The sequence below is a fragment of the Anguilla rostrata genome, chromosome 15, assembly GCF_018555375.3.
Source record: "Anguilla rostrata isolate EN2019 chromosome 15, ASM1855537v3, whole genome shotgun sequence".
Taxonomy (NCBI): domain Eukaryota; kingdom Metazoa; phylum Chordata; class Actinopteri; order Anguilliformes; family Anguillidae; genus Anguilla; species Anguilla rostrata.
Window position 1 is genome coordinate 30,459,913 of NC_057947.1, and position 21,358 is coordinate 30,481,270.

Consider the following 21,358-nt stretch of genomic DNA (forward strand, 5'->3'; position numbering starts at 1 on the left):
TTGTACCTGTGAGCAAGGTACTCAACCTGAACCGCTTCAGTAAATATCCAGATGTAGGAGTGGATTGTATGTAAATATGCGATCTGTGTAAGTCACTATAGGGTAGGGCATCTGGTAAAGGCTTTAGTGTAACATAATTAATAGCTTTTTGAGTGATTTTGACTGCCTTTACTCTCGTAGAAAAACTTGTGGCTATCTCTCTGGAACTTTCCAAATGTTTCAGTACTTGCCTGTGCCTGCTGTTTGTCTTTCATCCTGAGCAATACACATTCCACCAATCACATAATATCTGTGATGTCATGCAAACATCCTGCTATTATACTGGGAACCTGTAGTATAGGCCTCGCTCTCAGATACACACACTCACACACACACAAAGCGCACGTCAACATGCTGGCGCTCACAGACAGGCACTTGTGCGACTGCACACAGGCTCCTAAACAGAATGTCTAGCAGAGAGATTAAAGACGATAACTGTGCTCTGCCTGTGGTTCATGGAGCACAATCAGACAAACATAAACCTGAACTCTACAGCCTGGCTAAAAGAGCTGCTCACATAGCAGAATTACTGTAAAAGTGTTTCGCATATGGATTATTTGGTTACTCTGGGTTTAAAACAACCTTTACTTTGGCTCCAGAATAAAGGCTGAGTCCTTTTATCCCATTCACCCAATCAGCTCCCTTAATTTTACTAATGGGGTTTGCGTGTGTGTGTGGGTGGGGGGGGGGGGTGAGAGTGGTTATTGTGTTCTGCCAGATAGAGAGAGAGAGAGAGAGTGTGTGGTGGGGGGGCGAGGGAATTGGGAGTAGCTGGTACGTTCTGCCATTCTATAATAGCATGTATATGTTTGTGTGTGTGTGTGTGTGTGTGTGTGTCCCGCCAGTCTGTGAGACTGTACCTGATGATCACACACCTAACTGCCTCATAGCCTCTGTACTGTAAGTCCATCACATCCCTCACCTGAGCGCAGCTGTATTGCTGATCATGGTGAGTGGATATGGGCTCAGAACACTAAGACACTATATCTGGGGGCTATGCAAAGTTAGCAAGTACAGAAATGACTGAAAATGTGTTTGTGTTCGACTGCCTGTGATTTATATCTGTAGGTTGCGCTTAGCTCTGCGTTGTTGCCCGTTAATATGCTCCCAGCTTGCTTTGAAGAAGAAAAAAAAAACGATTTATACCTTGTGCTTGGTGGTGTTGCTCGAAGTTCCCAGCTTCTGTCCCTGTTGTTTTTACAGATTAATGAAACGCAGACCGTCTGTTGCGCACCCTGTGCGAATCAAAGTGTGCAAATTACACGAGTGAGATCAGGCGCTAGACATGCGTTTCACAAACCTGCAAAAAAAAAAAATCTAAAGCCAAACACCTGGGCCCGGGGACCCCCCGAGAGCGAGCAGGAGTGGGTCGCGCACAGGAAGCGCGGCGCGCCACGCTGAACACGCTATGAGAACCGGAGCCGGTCTTTCCCAAGGTTGTTAAGGATCCACATACTGATCCAATTACCTCCCGCCCAGGGCCGAGGGAGAGAGAGAGAGAGAGAGAGCCCTGCACAGCCAGGCCTGAGAGACAGACACGTTCCTACAGATGTGTGCATTTGGCCGGATTCCCCACCACCTGTGTTTGTATGTGTGTGTGTGTTTGTGGGTGTGTATGGGCATGTGTGTGTGTGTGTGTGTGTGTGTGTGTGTGTTTGTGGGTGTGTATGGGCGTGTGTATGGGCGTGTATGTGTGTGTTTGTGTGTGCATGTGTGTGTTTGTGCATGTATGTGTGTGTGTGCATGTGTGTTTGTGTGTGTGTGTGTGTGCAGCCCAGTTCCCAGGCTTGTCCCTGATTGAGGAAATTAGGCTGGGAGCGAGGGGCGGGGGTAAGGGGTTGATAGGGTGGGACATGAGGGGGTGTTGGGGGTCTCCCGTTGCAGCTGGTTACGGGACCAGGGGACGGGTTTTGCAAACTGTGATGTTATTTTATTCCCCGGCAATGGCGTACAAAGCAAACACTGAATATTTAACAACTTAAATGACTGAATTAATATTTCATATATACTGGCCTTTTCTCTATATTTATTGACTATATATTGGTTTTCTGTAAGAATGAAAGAGTAACTGCACTCACTGTTTCAGCCTGGCTCCGCCTACTGCACAGTTTTGAAAAAAAGCGTCCCGGGGTGGGCGGTGTAGGCGTGTGCATCTCATTTGCATAAAGTATTCTACATGCAAATGATTTGTACAGCATAGTGATGCCTGGCTCATTAAACTCGGATCAAATTGTCAAAACTAGGCGTTGCCGGTCAAATATCAAAGATCAAACATTAATGGACTGTTTAGAAGTCAGTTTATAAACAGGCAACCATGTTTCTCCGGTTTGAAAAACTTTGGGCTGAAACCAGTAGTGTTCCGCGGTGCTAAAAAGTAAATGGACAATTTTGTGGGCAGCAGCAATTTTCCCGCTCAGTATATCTTGATTGACATCTACGTGATGTAGTAGCACCTCCAAAGTGGTACTCTGGTATCACAATTGGGGAGGGGCCAGAATGGAATGCAGAAAGCATTTTTCAAACGTTAGAGGGCCGCACCAAGATGTTTTCTACCAGTTTTTTTTTTTTGTTGTTGATAAAATAATATTATTTCAGAAATGTTGAAATAACAATAATGGATTAAGATGTTTTATCATAAAGTAGGCATGCAAACACGGTACAGCAGAAGCGATCTAAGGTGTAATTACCCTTTACCAATGAGAAATTCTGTAATCAATGGAGCTAAGGCATGCAGCAAATCATTGACTTTCTCCAACCGAAGACTGCTCACCCCAACTGAGCAGTGATTGGCTTACACCAGATTGACAGACAACATTAGGTGGCTCCTCATTTTGGGCGTCATGAAAGAGGGGGCGGGGGGCGGGGGGGTATATGGCTCCCAGCACACACCTGTCTCTGCACCGTAGTAAATCGTTTGACACAGGACCGAATCAGTTATAGAGTGGGGGTTGCCTGGTCATAGCAGCACCCATTCAAATGATACATCACTCCTGATTTACAGGGTTGGGTAGTCTGTTACATGCCTGTCTTCAGCAACCAGACTGTCTCCTAGTCTCCCTGTGAATCCTCCAATCACAAACATGAACTGGGCAGCTGTTTAACATTACCCATACCCCATGACCATGCAGAAGGGGGTTATCACATTTTTTATTGTATCATACATGAAGAATGTGTTGAAAATTAGAGTTTGGGTGCATCATTAGGAGAAAGCTATTTCTCCCAGTTTACGTGAAACAGGACAGAAACAAGATCATTCACTGGGGAGCTTAAAAAATGTGTCTGTTGTTATCTGATATTCCACTGTAACAAAATGAGCTTAATCACAGACCCATCTGAGCCACTGACAAGGTGATTCTGCCGGAGAGGAATTTATCTCCTGCAATCGCAAAAATCACAGTTTAGAGGATTTATGTGTGGTAAATGTGAGCAAACAAAGATATGATACACAGTGCATCACCAACTCTGTCAAAGATCTGGTACAATCAGAAGCAGGGCTGCATCCTGTGCCATGAACTAGGACCTACAGAAAAACTAAACAAATGTGAATTTAAAATTATTAGATTTAATTATGTCTATAATAATGTTTCATTACGTCATTAACATTTTTTATGTGTTTTTTTTTCTGAAAGCAGCCATTGGAGGAAGTGACTACGGCTATTCAGCAGCAGCATTAGTGTGGGGCTCGGACGGCTGATCCCCTGTGTCTGTTCTCTCTGCAGGGATGCTCCGGCACAGGATGTGGGAAGTGCGACTGCTCTGGGGTCAAAGGTGAAAAGGTATGTATGTGCGTTGTTTCATTTCTGCGCCGTGCTGTCTCCCCTATCCTAGCTGTGTGGGGCTGCAGCTGTGTCCGCGGACCGTGTGGTGCTGCACTATTTTATTTTCAGCGCTTGTAAGATGTTCCATGTGTTAATGTTTAAAAGCAGTTGTATTTTTTTTTTTTTTAAAGAAAATGTTCTGGCTTTAGTTGACCACTGGGAATGATGCACAGCCAAAAAGCCTGCTAGGCACAGTGATACCACACACAAGCACACACACACACAGGCGCACACACACACACAAGCACACACATACACACACGCACACAAATACACACACACACACACACACACGCATAAGCACACACACACAAGCACATGTACACGCAAACATACGCACAAGCCCATTATTGGAACACACTTAGGAAGTTGATGAGGCAACAGCACCACCTGGCGGCAGACAAATAAATAAACCCAACAGTCCTCATGGATGACTCATGAATCCTCTCTGGTGTCCAGATGAACACAGCACCAATGAAAGCTTTTCAAATCCCTCCTCCCTACAGTGTTCCAATATCCATGTTACTCAATCCCTCTTACTATTATGTAGTAACAGATACTATCAAAACACTGACAAAAATAGTTTTTTGACTGCAGCTCTTAATAAGTGCCCTTAGATGCATGTTATTTTCTGTTCATCCATTTAAATTGGCCACAATCTCATGTTGGGTGCCACAGATCGGTGGTAGTTGAGGTGGGTTTTCATCTTTACTGTAAAATTCTTTAAATTGATAAAATGCACTTTATGAACACAACAGATATTTTTCCAGGTACTTCATACACTTTATTGGGATAGTTTAATTGTGAAATGGTACTATAAAATATCAATTCTGTTGATTGATTAACTGTTTTGATGTAAATCCTCTTAGTTGCAGGATCATTAGGTGCAATGTGTCATGGAGACGCTTGTGAATAACAGGTCTGTTTGTATTTCAGGGTGAGAGGGGGTTTCCAGGACTGCAAGGCAACATGGGATTTCCTGGAATGCAAGGGCATGAGGGGCCCCCAGGGCCAGTTGGCCCCAAGGTGAGTGACAGAAGCAAGCTCCTCCCCCATTCCCTGCTCCAGCATCCAGGACAGTCACAGAACCTCCAGTGTACAGCAGGGGGCAGCACCGTGCTTTTATGTGTTGAACTTGAATTTCGCAGTTTGACACAAACAAGCTCAGTGCTGCCCCCTGGTGCTGACTGGAGCATATTCCTCTGTTGCCTACTCTCTCTCTCATTGACTGCTTTACCCGGGTGCTACTTGGCTTTCTCAAGAGTATTATCACAAAAGAAGGCAGCGACAGAATTTATGCCATTTTGAAAAGACATGAATTTCATAGATTATAGTAACACCACTGTTTTTTTTTTTTTAGTGTAAAAACAAGGTCAAAAATGACAATAGAAAATTATGAGAAATGTGTATTTAAGGGGGATCTAGACATCGGTACAATAATTTTGTCTTAGCATGTGCATGTGAGCAGTAAAACGCTCGGAAAAACGCTCAGTGTTTAAACTTTATTAGTACTGTCTGCCCGTAAAAACGCTCATTGTTTAAACTTTATTAGTACTGTCTGCCCGTAAAAACGCTCAGTGTTTAAACTTTATTAGTACTGTCTGCCCGTAAAAATGCTCAGTGTTTAAACTCCACGTGCAGGGAGACTTCGGAGACTCAGGAGTGCCCGGGCTGAAAGGAACACGTGTAAGTAACACACTTCGAACCTTTCGAAGCCTCCACTGAAGCACTTCCTGAATGGCAGCACAGACAGGAAGTGACTGCTGTTGCACTGGTACGCTGAGTAGTGCATCCATCTTACTGCGTTTCCTCAGAGAATGCACATAAATTTTACTTCCATTGTTTTTTGCTTAGTGTTGTATGAACGTTGTGTCAGCGTTGCTCAGATTTTGTCTCTGTCCTGCAGGGTCCTCCAGGTTTGCCGGGGTTTCCGGGAAACCCAGGTCTCCCAGTAAGTACAGACCCTATACACACACACACACACACACACACACACACAGACCTGAACACACTGCACCTCTACTGCGGGTCACTGATCAGTTTCCAGCAGACATTGCCTAACTCCACACCCCACTCAGTTTTTAAATATGTACCCTGGTCTGTGGATGTACATTTGGAAAGTACAGATTATGTAGTTCTGTCATGCCTGTGTGTTCTCATAAGTGTCAGTAGGTATGTATTTCCATGTGGCAGATATAGGCTTTTGGTGGGTAAGCTGTTCCGGTGATCAGGTGATCCTTTTCCCTCCACAGGGAATCCCAGGGCAAGATGGCCCCCCAGGTGCAGGAGGCATCCCAGGTTGTAATGGGACGAAGGTAAAGCGCATGACTGACACCTCTCTGTCCCTCTCTGTTCCTCTCTCTCCCTCTCCGTCCGTCCCTCTCCCTCTTTCTCCCTTTCTGTCCCTCTCTGTCCCTCTCTCTCCCTCTCTGTTCTTCTCTGTCCCTCTCAAAATGCCCTGGTCCTGTTTGCCCTTATCATTCTTTGTAATATTTGAATATTCTAACTTTTATTATTATTGCTTACAAATTATTATTATTATTATTCTTATTACTACAACTGTAAGGAACCTCTTAGATACACCAAAAGGTGCGGTGAGGTCACGAACAACAGTGAGAAACCAAAACGTATCGCGTCGAGGTCACCGACTGCAAGAAACCCCTCCGCAAACCGAACAGCGGAAGTATCTGAGTGGAACGCGTGTAGTCTTACGCGGTGCTACTGGAATGGGATTCATTTAACGTCATCTCAGTTATCCGACTCCCAAAAATAATGTTTTGACCTTTCCTCTGTGCGTAGACGGAGCAGCCTGCTGTCAAACTTGGTGCAGGAGACCGTGTCGCCGAGTCTCCCCAAACCACCGCACGTTTCTTCTTACGCACAAAACGATCGAAGCAAAACACCAAAGTCACCAAATAAAGACACAATCATGGCAAAGCAGTATGGATCAATGGTCCTGCTCGCACTACCTCTGTGAGCATATCACACCTTTGTGTCTGGCTGGGCGCTGACCCATGGGTATCAAGATCTTTAGTCGGCACCCCACCACCAAAGACACCAACTTGTTCCTCGTGACATCAGTTTTCCAACAATACAAAACATGATTACACTGCATTATGGAGAACCTAAAGTTCACATAATGCTGATCCAATCGGATGTTTTGCAACTGAGCACTGTCTCTTCATCCCACTTGCTGACTCCCTGTCAGCACAATAAACAGTCTGTTTTCCTTTGTGGGTCTGATAAGAGGCAGACTGAGAACTACCCTACACTTCTGTTGCTAATCTACAGTTCATATACTCATATTAATATTAACATGAATAGTCCTACCAGCAGTACTACTACTGCTACTACGATTACTACTACTACTATCATTCATTGGGGCGACATAGCTCAGGAGGTAAGACCGATTGGCTGGCAGTCGGAGGGTTGCCGGTTCAAACCCCGCCCTGGGCGTGTCGAAGTGTCCTTGAGCAAGACACCTAACCCTTCACTGCTCTGGCGAATGAGAGGCATCAATTGTAAAGCGCTTTGGATAAAAGCGCTATATAAATGCAGTCCATTTACCATTTACCATTTACTACTACTAATAATAATAATAATAATAATAATAATAGTGTGTTTTGCATATTGCCACTGTGCTTTACTTACACTGACCTTATGTTTTCCAGGGGGACCGGGGCAATGATGGCTTGCCAGGATTTCCTGGACCAAGCGGCCCTCCTGTAGGTTTGCACTTCCCTGTAACAGGACATGCATGATCATTCATTCAGACGGCAGCCTTCCCAACCACTGCTTTCCCACATAGATTGATTACAGTTTACTGATAAGCATTAAAACAATATTTCTGATGCCTTTGGAGTTGATACACAGTTAACGAATAGGGGGGACTTGACTCATTGAATGGCGAAGTTGTAATGTAGTTGTATAAATGCCTGTTTAAAAAAAAAAAAACACACAAAATAAATGCACATTGTGAATTTTGCCTCAAAGTCATTGCTTGATTTGACAATACTAATTTGATTAGCACAGAGGAAAAATGACCAATTTGCCACAACTGTCCCAATACATTTTCATTTACCTGTATATTGTCGTTATTGGTAACACATATATCCTTCTCTACGAATTCTTTTTCAGGGTATCCCCGGATTGACAGGAGCGAAGGTAGGAGAAAGGGGAGTTTTTTGGTGGTAGTTTCTCTTTTTGAATGTCAGATTCTGTCGGCTGGGTATCCCTCCCACCTGCTCATGCATTGTCAGCCCTGATTGGCCGGGCCCTGTGGTCCATATGCGTTAGCTGCGCAGGCGGAGCAGTCCTCTGGAGCAAACGGCTGTACGGGCTGCAGACATGCATGCGGCCTCCTGCATGCATTTCAGTGAAGGAGCTGCAACTCTGCGTCTTCCTGAACTGACAAAGGATGTTGCAATGCATTATGGTTAGCGTTATGGTTTTGGTTAGAGTTAGTGTTAGGGTTAAGGTTAGGGTAGGGGTTCGAGTTAGGGTTATAGGTATGGCTATGGTTAGAGTTATGGTTAGAGTTAGGGTTATGATTGAGGTTAGTCGATCCTAAAATGGGATCGACTTAAGAAATAAAACAAACTGGATGTTACGAGGTTGCTAAATACCGAAGCAAGGAACTGAACAACCGGCTTTGTGTGTTTCTCCCAGGGGGATGCCGGCGGCATCATCGACGGCTTCATCCCAAAGAAAGGAGAGAAGGGTTTCAGCGGAATGCCCGGTCAGCAGGTACGTTCGCGCTGCGGTCGGCTGAAAGACGGCGGTTGAGTTCGAACAGACGCGTGGCCCGCCGAACCCGTCACTCAGGCCTGGGAAGTGTTTGCTTCCAAACATTTTTGTCCATTAAACTTTTCGCAGGGAGCGCAGGGAGGTCCCGGAATTCCAGGCCAAAATGGACCCGTAGGACCTCCAGGACCCCGGGTGAGTAGTCTGGCCCTTCTGGGTCACTGTGGTCCTGATCCAGGTGGTCTAATGAAGGGTACTGTATAAAAAAAAAAAACAACAAAAACTTTAATTAGCAGAGCATAAGCATGCGTTCTGTCACCATCCTGTGATGTGAACTTACATGTTGCCCCATCCCAGCACTTTTTGGTAATTTGTATTTGTCCTAATACTGTAGCTTATTCTTCTGCCTAGTTGGCTTTGCAGAGGTTAGGTCTGAATAGTGTTCACTGTGTGAACTAAACTGTGTTCTTGGCTAGAAATAGCTGTACAAAATAAGTATTGTACCTTAATGAACCTGTGTTAAACAGTTGTCTATGACCATGAAATGCACTTTTTGTACGTCGCTTTGGATAAAAGCGTCTGCCAAATAAATGTAATGTAATGTGATGTAATGTAATGAACTTCAGTTAAGTTTCTGTGAACCGTGACCAGTCCTTAATCCCCGATTTTTATGTATCGAATCCACAGGTTTTCACAGTTTCCCAAAGCTAGGCTCAAACAGTACATGAACAGTGCATGAACACAACAGCACTAGATGAGGTGTCGTTTATTCATTTATTGACAACGTTTATATTTTAATGACGACTGATAAATCCTCTTCCGTCCCCTCCAGGGGAATCCTGGCCCCCCTGGCCCCAAAGGAGAGCAGGTAAGTCCTGGTATCAGTGTGCTCTACTATTCGTGCTTGTTGAATAACAGGAAGTGAGTCCAAAAACAGGAAATCAGCAAAGTGACAGGAAGTAATTGAAGTAACAGAAATTTCAGTCAGTGAGGCAACAGGAAGGAAGTTAAGTAACGGGAGGTTCTCTCAGGTAAGTAAAAGGAAGTCGGTGACGTAACAGGAAGTCGGTGAAGTACTATAAAGTTGTTTTGTCTCTGATAATTCCAGGGTGACAAGCTGTCTTTCCAAGGTGAAAAAGGTGATAAGGTGAGTGCCAGACATACCTGCTAATCTATCGATCTTCTGAAAGCCGTGTGACTTTTTTTCTTGAAACATTTTTCTGTGTTCTTCTGTGTTTTTTATTGTATAACAGGGAGACCGAGGACACCGGGGTCCTCCTGGACCCACGTCTCCCCCCAGTGAAGTGGGCGGACCTTCTATTACAATTGCTGTACCTGGACCGCAGGTGTGGAGCTGTCACAATAATCCCACACAAATAATATACAGTTCACGCAATGCATTTCAGTTGCCTGATGGGAAATGTATTTTTTGTTTGTTTTTTTTCAGGGTGAAACAGGGGAACGTGGTGGAAAAGGAGAGAAAGTAAGCGTGGCTCTCAGCGTGGCCATTATGTGGCCTAAAAACAACCAGATCCACCCTCGCGTGTATATGAGCTGTTTGTCCCAACTGTGTTTCTCTGCAGGGTTACTGTTTACCCTACCAGACTGGTGTCAAAGGGGAACCTGGCTCTCCTGGCCCAAGGGTAAGAGCATCGCGCAGTTGCTGAATTATTCGTGTGACCGTTCCGTACAACCAGTGCATATACACGTCACGATATCTAAATGCATATAAACAGTCACCGTAAACATGCAGCAATATCTAAATGCACATCTGGTTGATGCACAGTGCACTGAACTGAGCTTCTCGTTTGATTCCAGGGTAAACCAGGCAAGGACGGAGAGAATGGGAGTAAAGTATGTTCTGACTTTTGATACGTCTTGCATGAACAGTGTACTAACTCCCCCCGATTGCTATTAAGGAATAATGCATAACTGGACTTTGGGGGCTGCTGGGTGGCTCATCCTGTTAAGGCAATGTTCTGGTTGCACGGGTGGGCCCAATGGTCTGGTAAAAGATCTGGACCGTGCCAGTGCCGACTGTGGCCACAGCCCCACAGGGCGACACACAAATTGGCTCCAGTGTAACCCAGGGATGGGAGGGTTTCAGCCCGCCAGGATGACAGCGTCTCATCGCTCACTGGTGACCCCTGCTGGTCGACCGGGACGCCCATAATTATCAGCATGTTAAGCTGTACATGGAGCGTCTTCCTCTGACTGGTGGGCTGTGTGAGCCCAACCTGCACGCTGCAGTGTGACAAACAGCACTGGCTGGGGTTGTGTGCTTTGGAGGAAGGCACCTCCTTATCTACATCCTCCAAAACAAGTAGTGGAGGTTGTGCTATGAGGGCTCATGAATATGATTGGGCATTCAAAATTGGGGAGGGAAAATTATCAACAAAATAAAAATAACCATACCTTAAACACAATTTATTTTGCTGATAATTAAGTAGCCTAAATACCCTAACCGTGCACACGTCTATTGCTCTTGCAGGGCGAGAAAGGGTTTTCTGGAGGCCCCGGGTACCCTGGACAGCCGGTACGTGAAAATCTGCTCTCTTTTAAATCTATTTATCCCACATATTTATGTCAAATTGTTCATTTAGTTAGCTAGATAAATAGATAGACTGGCTGCTTTAAACTCCATAGATGTTACATGGTTGCAGAAACCTGTAAAATTGGAGTGGCTGTTTCCTAGGGCAGTGTGTGTTAAACGGAGTATGACTCTCTTTACAAACTCTTTCTAAGTATTTTAAATATAGGACTGATCAACAATGGTTTGAATGCTGTAGATTGTCAAATAACTGCGGAACCTGTAATTGCACTTGACACAGGGTGAAAAGGGAGAGCGAGGACGTCCAGGATATGTACGTACATTTTAATACTGCTCTCGTTGTGACTATTCTGCTTTCTTTGACCTTGCAGTGTTGATATCCATCTGCAGATACAGTGTCACTGGTAAATTTTACCAGCAGTTTCAAATAGCTTGATTATGGCTTATAACACCCCCCCCCCCCCCAAAAAAAAGAGATGAGTTTCTGAGAAACAGTAAGGAGTGTTCAATTGTGGGAAATGTGTCTAAATCCTAAATGGTAAAATGGGTAGAAGCTCACTAAAGGCCTGATGCAGCTGTTATGTCTATTTTCAGTTGCAGTCATATCCCCATTGAGATCAGTTTGGTAAACAGCATGGATCGTACAGTTGTGCAAGTTTTGGGCATTTTAAAAAGTTTCTGCTTAACTGGAGGCACATGTTATGATCTGACTTGTAATTACAGACTTAACTAACAATAAAACAAATGACCCCAATCAAGAGTCTGTGATTCTGTTTTTTCAGAAGTTTGGTACTGTGGATAATTGTTGAGTAGACAGTTTATATCCGAAGGTAATTGAATTGATCGTGCGATTGATCGTGCATTTGATTGCTTTAACAGGGTGATAGTGCTCCTGGCCCAGCAGGTCAACCCGGTCCTCAAGGTCCAAAAGGAGACAAGGGTACTGAAGCACATCATCACATATTCCAAACTAGGAGGCCATGGGCAACAGACCATTTCTAAAAAAAGAAATTTATTTACGACCCTTGCCTAGATTTTATACTTCATTGCTCATTCATGGAGATGGCACATTTTTTGTCACGTACTTCGGTTTTTAGTTAAAAAACTTAAGCGACCTGTCTAGTACTGTGATTTGTGACAATCTGACTGGACACTGTGTCTCTGGCTTGCAGGTTTCCCTGGGCTTCAAGGAGTCCGGGGTCTGCCTGGTGGGTGGCCATTTTAATTTCACGGTATTATGATAGTTTCGATAGAGATGTTGATCTCACCTCTGAAATCTCCCCCATTTTGTGTCACATGGTCTCTTCAGGCAATGTGATTGAGGGCCCCCCAGGGGAGAAAGGATTCCCAGGAGAGATCGGTCAGAAAGGGGACAGGGGTATCGATGGGCTGTCACTGCTTGGACCAAAAGGCATAAACGGGGCCCCGGGGCCACCTGGCCCACCTGGCCCTCCAGGTGAGAGCACACCTTTGCTCATGCCTGAGAGTGTGTGTGGATCTCCCAGGTAACATCGTCCGGAAAAAGGAAGAGGCGGAGCCGAAGTAGGCCCCGATTGGGTCACATGACCTTCCCGATGTGAACGTGCTGCCAGCCTTGGGTCCCACGTGGGTCACATGACCTTCCCGCCGTGGACCTACTGCCTTGCTTTCATGCTTCATAGTGTGACGTACTGAAAACAGCCAGTGTAGGGAGCTGTATGGCTGTGTTCCTGCTGCTATGCTAATGGTAGAATCTAAGAAGAAGAACATGGAAGGCAGTAGGAGCCAACAGCTTGCACTGCTCACAGGAGATTGCCAGAGTGCAGGTAACAGGGAATAGGACTGAATCCTGTCCCCCTCCATGTAAAAGCTGAGCCTCAGACTGCAGAGGAAGAGCAGAGAGCTGTGTGGGTCTGGGAAGATGGCGCGGGGTTGAGTGGGAGGCTGAAGCTCTGATGGCCAGCTTTGGGTACTGCCATTAAAGGGCCCTACAGCTGCCCTAACCACTGTCCACTCTGCCCTTTCTGCAGGTGATGGAGACTGCAACATAAACCACGGCCCCCCGGGGCCACCCGGGCCCCCCGGACTCGGTGGAGAAGAGGGCCAGAAAGGTGTGAGAGACTGAATGCTCCCCTAACCCCTCGCCCGCTACGAGAACCTCTGCACCTCTCTGATTCACTGAAACTGTTAACAAGAGGTTAAAAGTGCAGGTGCATCCAGATTAACACATCTGTTCTCCGTCTAGAGCTGTGCTCATCTCTCATTGGCTCGTTTTGGGATTTCTGCACTTAATTGGTGTGCAGAGCTGCCAATAACCACAACAGAAAGTGCTGATGTGTCTTCATTTTAATCCACTGTTCTTCCAAGAAGCTTCACCTGGTCATTAAAGAACGTAAAGAAATGTGAATCTCAGACCCTGATGATGTGAAGTGTTAAGCACACGTCCCCCCCTGTGTGGCTTCCCTCAGGTGACCAAGGAGAGACCTGCTTGCATTGTGTGGCCCATGGTCCCCCTGGCCTTCCGGGCCCACCTGGCCCAGAGGGAAAACAAGGTGAGGAGAGGACTAGAGTAACCTTGAGTGAAAACGCAGTGCTCACAGGGATGACCAAAAACGAATGCAAACACAATGCGGTTTCCTGCTGTAGAGGTCACCTTGAAGCCTGTGTCAAGGAACCGACTCGACCCTATAAGACTGTATAGGCTGTGTATCCATTATTGACACGGGCAGCAGTAATGGCCATGTGAGGGAACACATCCTTTCCAAAGGGAAGGTGCTGGCTTGCTGTGTTATTTTACCTGACCTCAGTCCTGCGCTGTACCTGTGCCTTTTACAATGTTTACCTGTGTCTGGATGGCAGGTTTCCCTGGACCTGGCGGCAGCAAAGGAGAGCAGGGTCTATCTGGGCCTCCTGGTCGTCAGGGTGACCCAGTGAGTGACTGTCTTACTGTTTGACTGTCTGCAGTTGGATTGTGCTACCATGTGACCTGTCACCGGAACGGACTGTGTTACCCTGCGATTGTGCTTAAGACTCATTGCTTTACATTACAATTACTTGGCAGTCACTCTTATTCAGAGTGACTTGCAGTAGTGGAGAACATCAGCGTTTCTCTCAGGAATACAAAAACTGCGGCATTGCCAAGAAGGTACAGAGGAACATTTATTATCCATAGGTAAAATGTAAACCTAACAAACGACAATATGTATTGTATAAAAAAAGGTATGCCTCAACAACTGTGTTTACACAGCTATGTGTTATGAACATTACGCAAAAGAAAATCCAGAGAAAGAAAAAGAAAAAGCGTGTAGAAAGGGGACAGGGAAACCCTAACCCTAACCCCAAAACACTAATCCCAGTATTGCCCTCCCCCTTAGGGCAGCACTGGTTCCCCAGGGCTGATAGGGGCCCCAGGAGCCCATGGACCGCCAGGTGACATCTATGCAGCACCAGAACTGAAGGGGGACAAGGGCTTTCCTGGCACCCCAGGGTCAAGGGGTCTACCGGGAGTGGACGGGCTCCCTGGCCGGGATGGGAACCCGGGCCATCCTGGAGTCAAAGGAGAGCCAGTGAGTGGCCATTGCTACTTGATGATCACACCACTACAGCCACTCAACTGTGGACTACGTTTCACTGCCTCTGAACTTCACCTCCCATAAATCCCATTTTTACGAACTTTTGGCATTTAGCATTTGATATTTGATTGGAATATTTCGGTATTAATGAAAAAGAAACACGCTCAACTCAGTAGTATGTAAACTTGGGTGCTGGTCCTACGTTGAATATGCAGGAATGAGACAAGGACCACGCATCCATAAAATATTCTTTATATATCTTTTATTTTTGCACAAACGTTTTGGGCGAAACGTTCCCAGCACGTCAGAGGACCTTCGACACTCAGAGGGCGTTTTGCCCGAAAAGTTTGTTTTAAAATAAAAGCTGTTTGAAGAATGTTTAAATATCCGTAAGGGAATCAGGAGGTAGGTCACAATGGGAATGTCGACATGTATCTTTTACAGAAAAACACACAAACCCAAGCCTGAGCTAAACCCTAAACCAGTCTAAATTAAAGTCTGGTTTAAACCATTTTAAACCAGTCTACACCAGGTTAAACTAGTCTGAACCACCAATGTTCTCTGCTCCTCTCAGGCAACTGTGGGTATCAAAGGAGACAGGGGCAGGGATGGAGACCCGGGTTCGATTGGGACACCAGGAGAGCGAGGGCCCCCTGGGATCCCAGGGTTTGGTCTTCCTGGGGAGCCGGGAGAGAAGGGTGATCAGGGGGTGCCAGGGCGCCCAGGATCTCCAGGCTTTGCAGGTGGGTATGATTAAATTTGATTAGATTTCATTAGTCACATCAGTGGAAAACTATTTTTGATGCTTAAATCTCCAACTTGGATCCAATCCCAATCAGTCCTGGAATCTCAGGCCTTTCTAATAATTTTGGTGTCAGTTATTAATATTCTCTTAGAAATTTTGTATGATGCCTATAATGCATTAATATTCTGCACGAAGTAATGGTTTGGGTTCGGCCTAAAGTCACCAGGTACCATCACCATTTTCAATCCTAGTGAGGGTGGATCAGTGAGTTACACAAGCTCATCTCTCTTTCTCAGGACCCAAAGGTGAAGCTGGGAAAGGTGTTGGCTCACCTGGGCCACAAGGTGTCCCTGGACCTCGAGGGGACATGGGAAGACCTGGCCGGCAAGGTGAGCAGTGAAGGTGTTCCTTTTTTAAGACTATTGCATGGGCCAGCACAGAGGAACCGGTCTGAAAAAAGGCAAATACTGCAAGTTATGGCAACAGGAACTGGAAGGTCCCAAATAATCTCTTTTTGCATTTCACTCTCTGATTGAATCTCTGTTTCTGTTATTAGTCTGTAATCTTGTTAGTTGGGAAGTAAAGGTTAGGGTCAAAGGTCAATAAAGATAAGGGTCGAAGGTCAGTACAAATTAAGGGTCGAAGGTCAGTAAAGATTAGAGGTGAAGGTCAGTAAAGATGAGGGGTGAAGGTCAGTAAAGATTAGGGGTTGAAGGTCAGTAAAGATTAGAGGTGAAGGTCAGTAAAGATGAGGGGTGAATGACAGTACAACCGTGATGGTGTCTCCCCAGGTGATCAAGGTCCTCGAGGGGACACTGGCATGCCAGGTTTCCCTGGACAGAAGGGTGACCCAGGCCTCCCAGGAATTGGATTACCTGGCCTCCCAGGCCCTAAAGGTACCCCGTACCCACCCACAACCAACGCTCTTTTACCTTCCTCCATATATTGCAGATGCCTGAAATACAAAAGCAGGCTAAAGGTATTGAGTTGCTGTTGTACAAATAAAATGATTTCTCTTTTCATTCCTCAGGTTTTTCTGGAATACCGGGTGCATCTGGGATACCTGGAGCACCAGGAGCAGCTGGGCAGGATGGTTTCCCCGGAAAAACTGGCTCACCAGGGCAAAAGGTACATGCGGTTATGAGGAAGCAAGTCAAGTGCCAAAGAATGCCCATCTAGCAGTTCCTTTTAGCATGCCTATGATCGATGGCTAAAGAGAAGAGAATTAAAGGCACACTGTGCAGTATTCTTTTCAGTGCTCTTTCTTTTTTATTATTACTTTTTTGCATCTTTTTTACACAGTAGGATTTTCCGACTCACCCCCTATTACCTAGCTAACTATAGCTGGCTAGCCCATATGAGCCGAGAGAAGTAGATTGGAATCTTATTCTTCAGCCGTAAGTTGCCAGACAGCTAACGTTGCCAAACTGAATTGAATTTAGTAGGCTAACAATGGCAGCTACCTAACCTGAATGCTGACCGGATAATGCATGGATAGGGTTAGGTAAGCCACCAAGGAAACCCTGTCTCTCCAGCACTAACTCGGCATGAAGACGTACCACTTGCCAATCCATGCATGTTTCCTCTTCTTCTTCTCCTCTTGACCAAATGCTTTTCAGTTACCGCTGACAAAGAAAAAAGGGTCATGCCAAGAAACGTCCCAAACACTTTTTAGAATGACAAATACAGACAAGCCAGGACTGGGTGGAAGTGAACAAAGACACAAATTGCCAGTGCATCATAATAATGACTGACGAAGCATGATTGTTTTATACTATTTTCAAGGTGAAACTCCTGCATGGTATACCTTTAAAGAGGCTTGTTTCTTAGAAAGTATGACAGAATTTCCAGCTAGGAGAGTGAAGTGGGTTCATTGCTGTGTGCTTTTTGATGAATTCACCGATTGTCTCCAGGGGGAACCAGGGCGGGGTCTTCCTGGGGCCAAGGGGTCCATGGGGCCTCAGGGGGTCTCTGGGTTCCCAGGAGAGAAGGGCAGTTCTGGGTTACCTGGCATCCCAGGACGTGAGGGACAGACAGGGCCTCCTGGGGCTCAGGGAATCAAAGGTACTGTGCCCCTTAAAACCACTGCCTCTAACTGTACTCACTAAGACCACTGCTTTTGACTGTACTCACTAAGACCACTGCTTTTGACTGTACTCACTAAGACCACTGCCTCTGACTGCACTCACTAAGACCACTGCCTCTGACTGTACTCACTAAGACCACTGCCTCTGACTGCACTCACTAAGACCACTCCTACTGACTCACTAGACCACTGCCTCTGACTGTACTCACTAAGACCACTGCCTCTGACTGCACTCACTAAGACCACTACCTCTGACTGTACTTACTAAGACCACTGCCTCTGACTGCACTCACTAAGACCACTGCCTCTGACTGCACTCACTAAGACCACTGCCTCTGACTGCACTCACTGAGACCGCTGCCTCTGACTGTACTCACTAAGACCACTGCCTCTGACTGCACTCACTAAGACCGCTGCCTCTGACTGTACTCACTAAGACCACTGCCTCGGACTGCACTCACTAAGACCACTGCCTCTGACTGTACTTACTAAGACCACTGCCTCTGACTGCACTCACTAAGACCACTGCCTCTGACTGCACTCACTAAGACCACTGCCTCTGACTGTACTCACTAAGACCACTGCCTCTGACTACACTAAGACCACTACCTCTGACTGTACTCACTAGGACCGCTGCCTCTGACTGTACTCACTAAGACCGCTGCCTCTGACTGCACTCACTAAGACCACTACCTCTGACTGTACTCACTAAGACCACTGCCTCTGACTGTACTTACTAAGACCACTGCCTCTGACTGCACTCACTGAGACCACTGCCTCTGACTGTACTCACTAAGACCACTGCCTCTGACTGCACTCACTAAGACCACTGCCTCTGACTGTACTTACTAAGACCACTGCCTCTGACTGCACTCACTGAGACCACTGCCTCTGACTGCACTCACTATGACCACTGCCTCTGACTGTACTCACTAAGACCACTGCCTCTGACTGTACTCACTAAGACCACTGCCTCTGACTGTACTCACTAAGACCACTGCCTCTGACTGTACTCACTAAGACCACTGCCTCTGACTGCACTCACTAAGACCACTGCCTCTGACTGTACTCACTAAGACCACTGCCTCTGACTGCACTCACTAAGACCACTGCCTCTGACTGCACTCACTTATGTGTTGCTCACCACGCCTCCCTTCTGTTTGCAGGTGATTCAGGACCCCCAGGGCTGCATGGGATTGAGGGGCCACCTGGCCCCCCAGGACCAGGCGAGCCAGGACCACCTGGGCCCATGGGCCAAGCAGGCTTACCTGGCCCCTTTGGTGAGCTCACCTGCATACACTTCCAGACCTGCATCCAGACCCCTACACAATCACCTGTAGAGCTGCATCCAGACCCCTACACAATCATCTGTACACGCTCACCTGTAGTACTGCATTAGCTTAGCTTCTTTTTGCAACGATGTTCCATTGCCTTCTCTACGATCCCAGTTTGTGTCAATATCTGATTTCCTCACAATTAATACACTTTTAATAAGGCCCGTAGCTGTTCAGCATTTGAAAAATAGTGTTTCTTCATGGTTAACACCAGGACAAGTGTTGAAAATACCTGGCTGGTGTCCGGTGGAGATCAGCGTGTGAATAACATGTTCCGACAGGAAACGTGGGAGTGAAGGGGGAAAAGGGGTACCCCGGCCTCCCTGGCCTGGACATGCCCGGACCTCAGGGGGAGAAGGGTAGCGAAGGGCTCCCGGGAATAGTGGGATCCAAAGGCTTTCCCGGAAGAGCAGGCCCTGCTGGAAGAGACGGGTTTCCAGGCCAGCCAGGTGAGCTTGTCTGCGCAGGAAACCGGGCCCACAGGAAGGTTATGACACATAAGCTCTCTAATACAAGTCAATCAGGCTGTCATCAAATTAAAGTCAGGCAGACTGTCATCAAAGTCATGTTGGTCAGACTGTAATCAAATCCAAGTCAGTCAGATTTGTAACCAAATACCAAAGATCAGTCAGACTGTAATCAAAATCAAGTCAGTCAGACTGTAATCAAAGTCAAGTCAGCCAAACTAGTCAGTTTGTTTTGTCAAGTTTCTTGGTGGCTGTCCCATCCATGTGAGTGACAGTCATCTGAATGTGGTGTCCCATGTCCTCCGCAGGTCCCAAGGGGGAGATGGGGGTGATAGGAACACCGGGGACCCCCGGATACCAGGGCGTTCCTGGGGGTCCCGGCGCCCCAGGACCGAGAGGTGAGAAGGACGAACGTTCTGATTCTGGGGTACTGGTGTGTCATTGTGGGCGCACTTTCCTCCTGCGTTATCTGGTTAATTGTGTTTGGCTGTTTTCGCAGGTGACACTGGGGTCACTGGGGTGAAGGGAGAGTTCGGCGAGCCGGGACCCAAAGGAGAGAGAGGAGAGCGGGGTCAGAAGGGACTCCCTGGCAGCATGAGCGAAGCGGAGAAGGCGATCATGAAGGGAGACAAGGGAGATGCTGGGGACAGAGGTACGGCAGTCTGGGGGGAGGGGAGATGGGAGAGGGGCAGGGGCTTGGAGGGGTGTCAGGGGCCCGGGGGGGTTTAGGGGCGGCGGGGGTGAAACAGAGAATGCAGGTGTCAGACACACACAGAAAGATTCGGAAAGATTGGTACACTCCCTTTTCCTCAGACTGCAACCAAACAGGCCTGTCAGCTGGAAGCTGCAGTGCACAGTTCAGACAGAGTGGGAAGGAGTGAGTTTATGCAACGCGTTGGAGTACAGGTAAAGGTCGTTACAGTTCACACTCATCCTGACAGGTGGTCCTGGACGAACGGGAGAAAAAGGATACCAGGGACAGCCCGGAGTACCAGGAATGCCAGGAAAAGACGGAGAACCAGGGTCACCAGGACAACCAGGTACCCCACCTATATTTCACACTTGTTAAGAAACGGCATGATTTTCTCAGTGCCTAAAAAAAAAAAAACTAATCTCCGATTCAACTGTGAACACATTTCAGGACAGAAAGGTGACATTGGAAAACCAGGGGAGCCAGGAAGTGTTGGATCACCTGGACATAAAGGCAGCATTGGGGAAATGGGCATGCCAGGTACGAAACTCAAATGCGTCTCTATAGTATCAGTGGGATCTTGCACATAATACCCTCTATGGTACCAATATGAGTGGCGTCCTATGCATATACCCCGCCAATGATACCAATATGAGTGGCATCCTGTGCATATTTCCCTCTATGGTACCAATATCAGAGTAAATATAACCCTCTATGACACCAAGAGTGGCATCCTGTGCATACAGTATAACCCTCCATGGTATCAATATTATGGGTATCCTGTGCACGTAACCTTCTATGGTAGCAATATCAGTGGCACCCTGTGCATGTAACCCACTATGGTAGCAATATTAGTTGCATCCTGTGCATGTGATCCTCCAATATCAGTGCCATCCGGTGTATGTAACCCTCCATGGTATCAATAATAGTGGCATGCAGTGTATACAACCTGGCCATGCTCACTGTGATCATTGGTGTATTGTCTGCTTGTGGAAGAAGGAATTTGGATGCAGGTGTTGATATGTTTGTACAGGCTCATTAGGAGCAAAAGGTGCCAAAGGAACGATCGGGACACCTGGCCACCCTGGGCTCCCCGGCTCTGGGGGAGAGAGGGGGGATAAAGGGGACGCGGGACAGCCAGGTGTCGGGGTTCCTGGACCCCCTGGAGAGAAGGTAGGTCTCAACCTGCTGTCTTAACCACTCGCATCACAGTACCCCTGAAGTCTTTCTTTTATTTGTGCATTTGTCTGCCTAGATCTGTGTGTGTTTGTGCGTGCGTGCGTGCATGCATGTACGTGTGTGTGTGTGTGCGTGCGTGCATGTGTGCATGCAG

At 46.8% G+C, this 21,358-nt stretch overlaps 1 protein-coding gene across 1 annotated transcript in view; it reads left to right on the forward strand.

Moving 5' to 3' along the window:
- The window catches only part of LOC135240775 (collagen alpha-1(IV) chain-like), a 55,075-nt gene that overhangs the window by 23,137 nt on the left and 10,580 nt on the right, over window positions 1–21,358 (forward strand). The window contains exons 2-37 of the mRNA XM_064310692.1: window positions 3,759–3,815; window positions 4,794–4,883; window positions 5,499–5,543; window positions 5,764–5,808; window positions 6,110–6,172; window positions 7,529–7,582; window positions 7,995–8,021; window positions 8,526–8,603; window positions 8,733–8,795; window positions 9,433–9,468; window positions 9,709–9,747; window positions 9,854–9,946; window positions 10,048–10,083; window positions 10,184–10,243; window positions 10,419–10,454; window positions 11,092–11,136; window positions 11,432–11,464; window positions 12,031–12,091; window positions 12,324–12,359; window positions 12,461–12,607; window positions 13,161–13,241; window positions 13,599–13,682; window positions 13,990–14,060; window positions 14,505–14,696; window positions 15,277–15,445; window positions 15,744–15,836; window positions 16,239–16,343; window positions 16,478–16,575; window positions 17,361–17,511; window positions 18,700–18,813; window positions 19,149–19,316; window positions 19,643–19,732; window positions 19,834–19,986; window positions 20,276–20,374; window positions 20,476–20,565; window positions 21,059–21,198. Coding sequence (XP_064166762.1) covers window positions 3,759–3,815; window positions 4,794–4,883; window positions 5,499–5,543; window positions 5,764–5,808; window positions 6,110–6,172; window positions 7,529–7,582; window positions 7,995–8,021; window positions 8,526–8,603; window positions 8,733–8,795; window positions 9,433–9,468; window positions 9,709–9,747; window positions 9,854–9,946; window positions 10,048–10,083; window positions 10,184–10,243; window positions 10,419–10,454; window positions 11,092–11,136; window positions 11,432–11,464; window positions 12,031–12,091; window positions 12,324–12,359; window positions 12,461–12,607; window positions 13,161–13,241; window positions 13,599–13,682; window positions 13,990–14,060; window positions 14,505–14,696; window positions 15,277–15,445; window positions 15,744–15,836; window positions 16,239–16,343; window positions 16,478–16,575; window positions 17,361–17,511; window positions 18,700–18,813; window positions 19,149–19,316; window positions 19,643–19,732; window positions 19,834–19,986; window positions 20,276–20,374; window positions 20,476–20,565; window positions 21,059–21,198 — 3,042 coding nt within the window. The remainder of the gene's footprint in view (window positions 1–3,758; window positions 3,816–4,793; window positions 4,884–5,498; window positions 5,544–5,763; window positions 5,809–6,109; window positions 6,173–7,528; window positions 7,583–7,994; window positions 8,022–8,525; window positions 8,604–8,732; window positions 8,796–9,432; window positions 9,469–9,708; window positions 9,748–9,853; window positions 9,947–10,047; window positions 10,084–10,183; window positions 10,244–10,418; window positions 10,455–11,091; window positions 11,137–11,431; window positions 11,465–12,030; window positions 12,092–12,323; window positions 12,360–12,460; window positions 12,608–13,160; window positions 13,242–13,598; window positions 13,683–13,989; window positions 14,061–14,504; window positions 14,697–15,276; window positions 15,446–15,743; window positions 15,837–16,238; window positions 16,344–16,477; window positions 16,576–17,360; window positions 17,512–18,699; window positions 18,814–19,148; window positions 19,317–19,642; window positions 19,733–19,833; window positions 19,987–20,275; window positions 20,375–20,475; window positions 20,566–21,058; window positions 21,199–21,358) is intronic.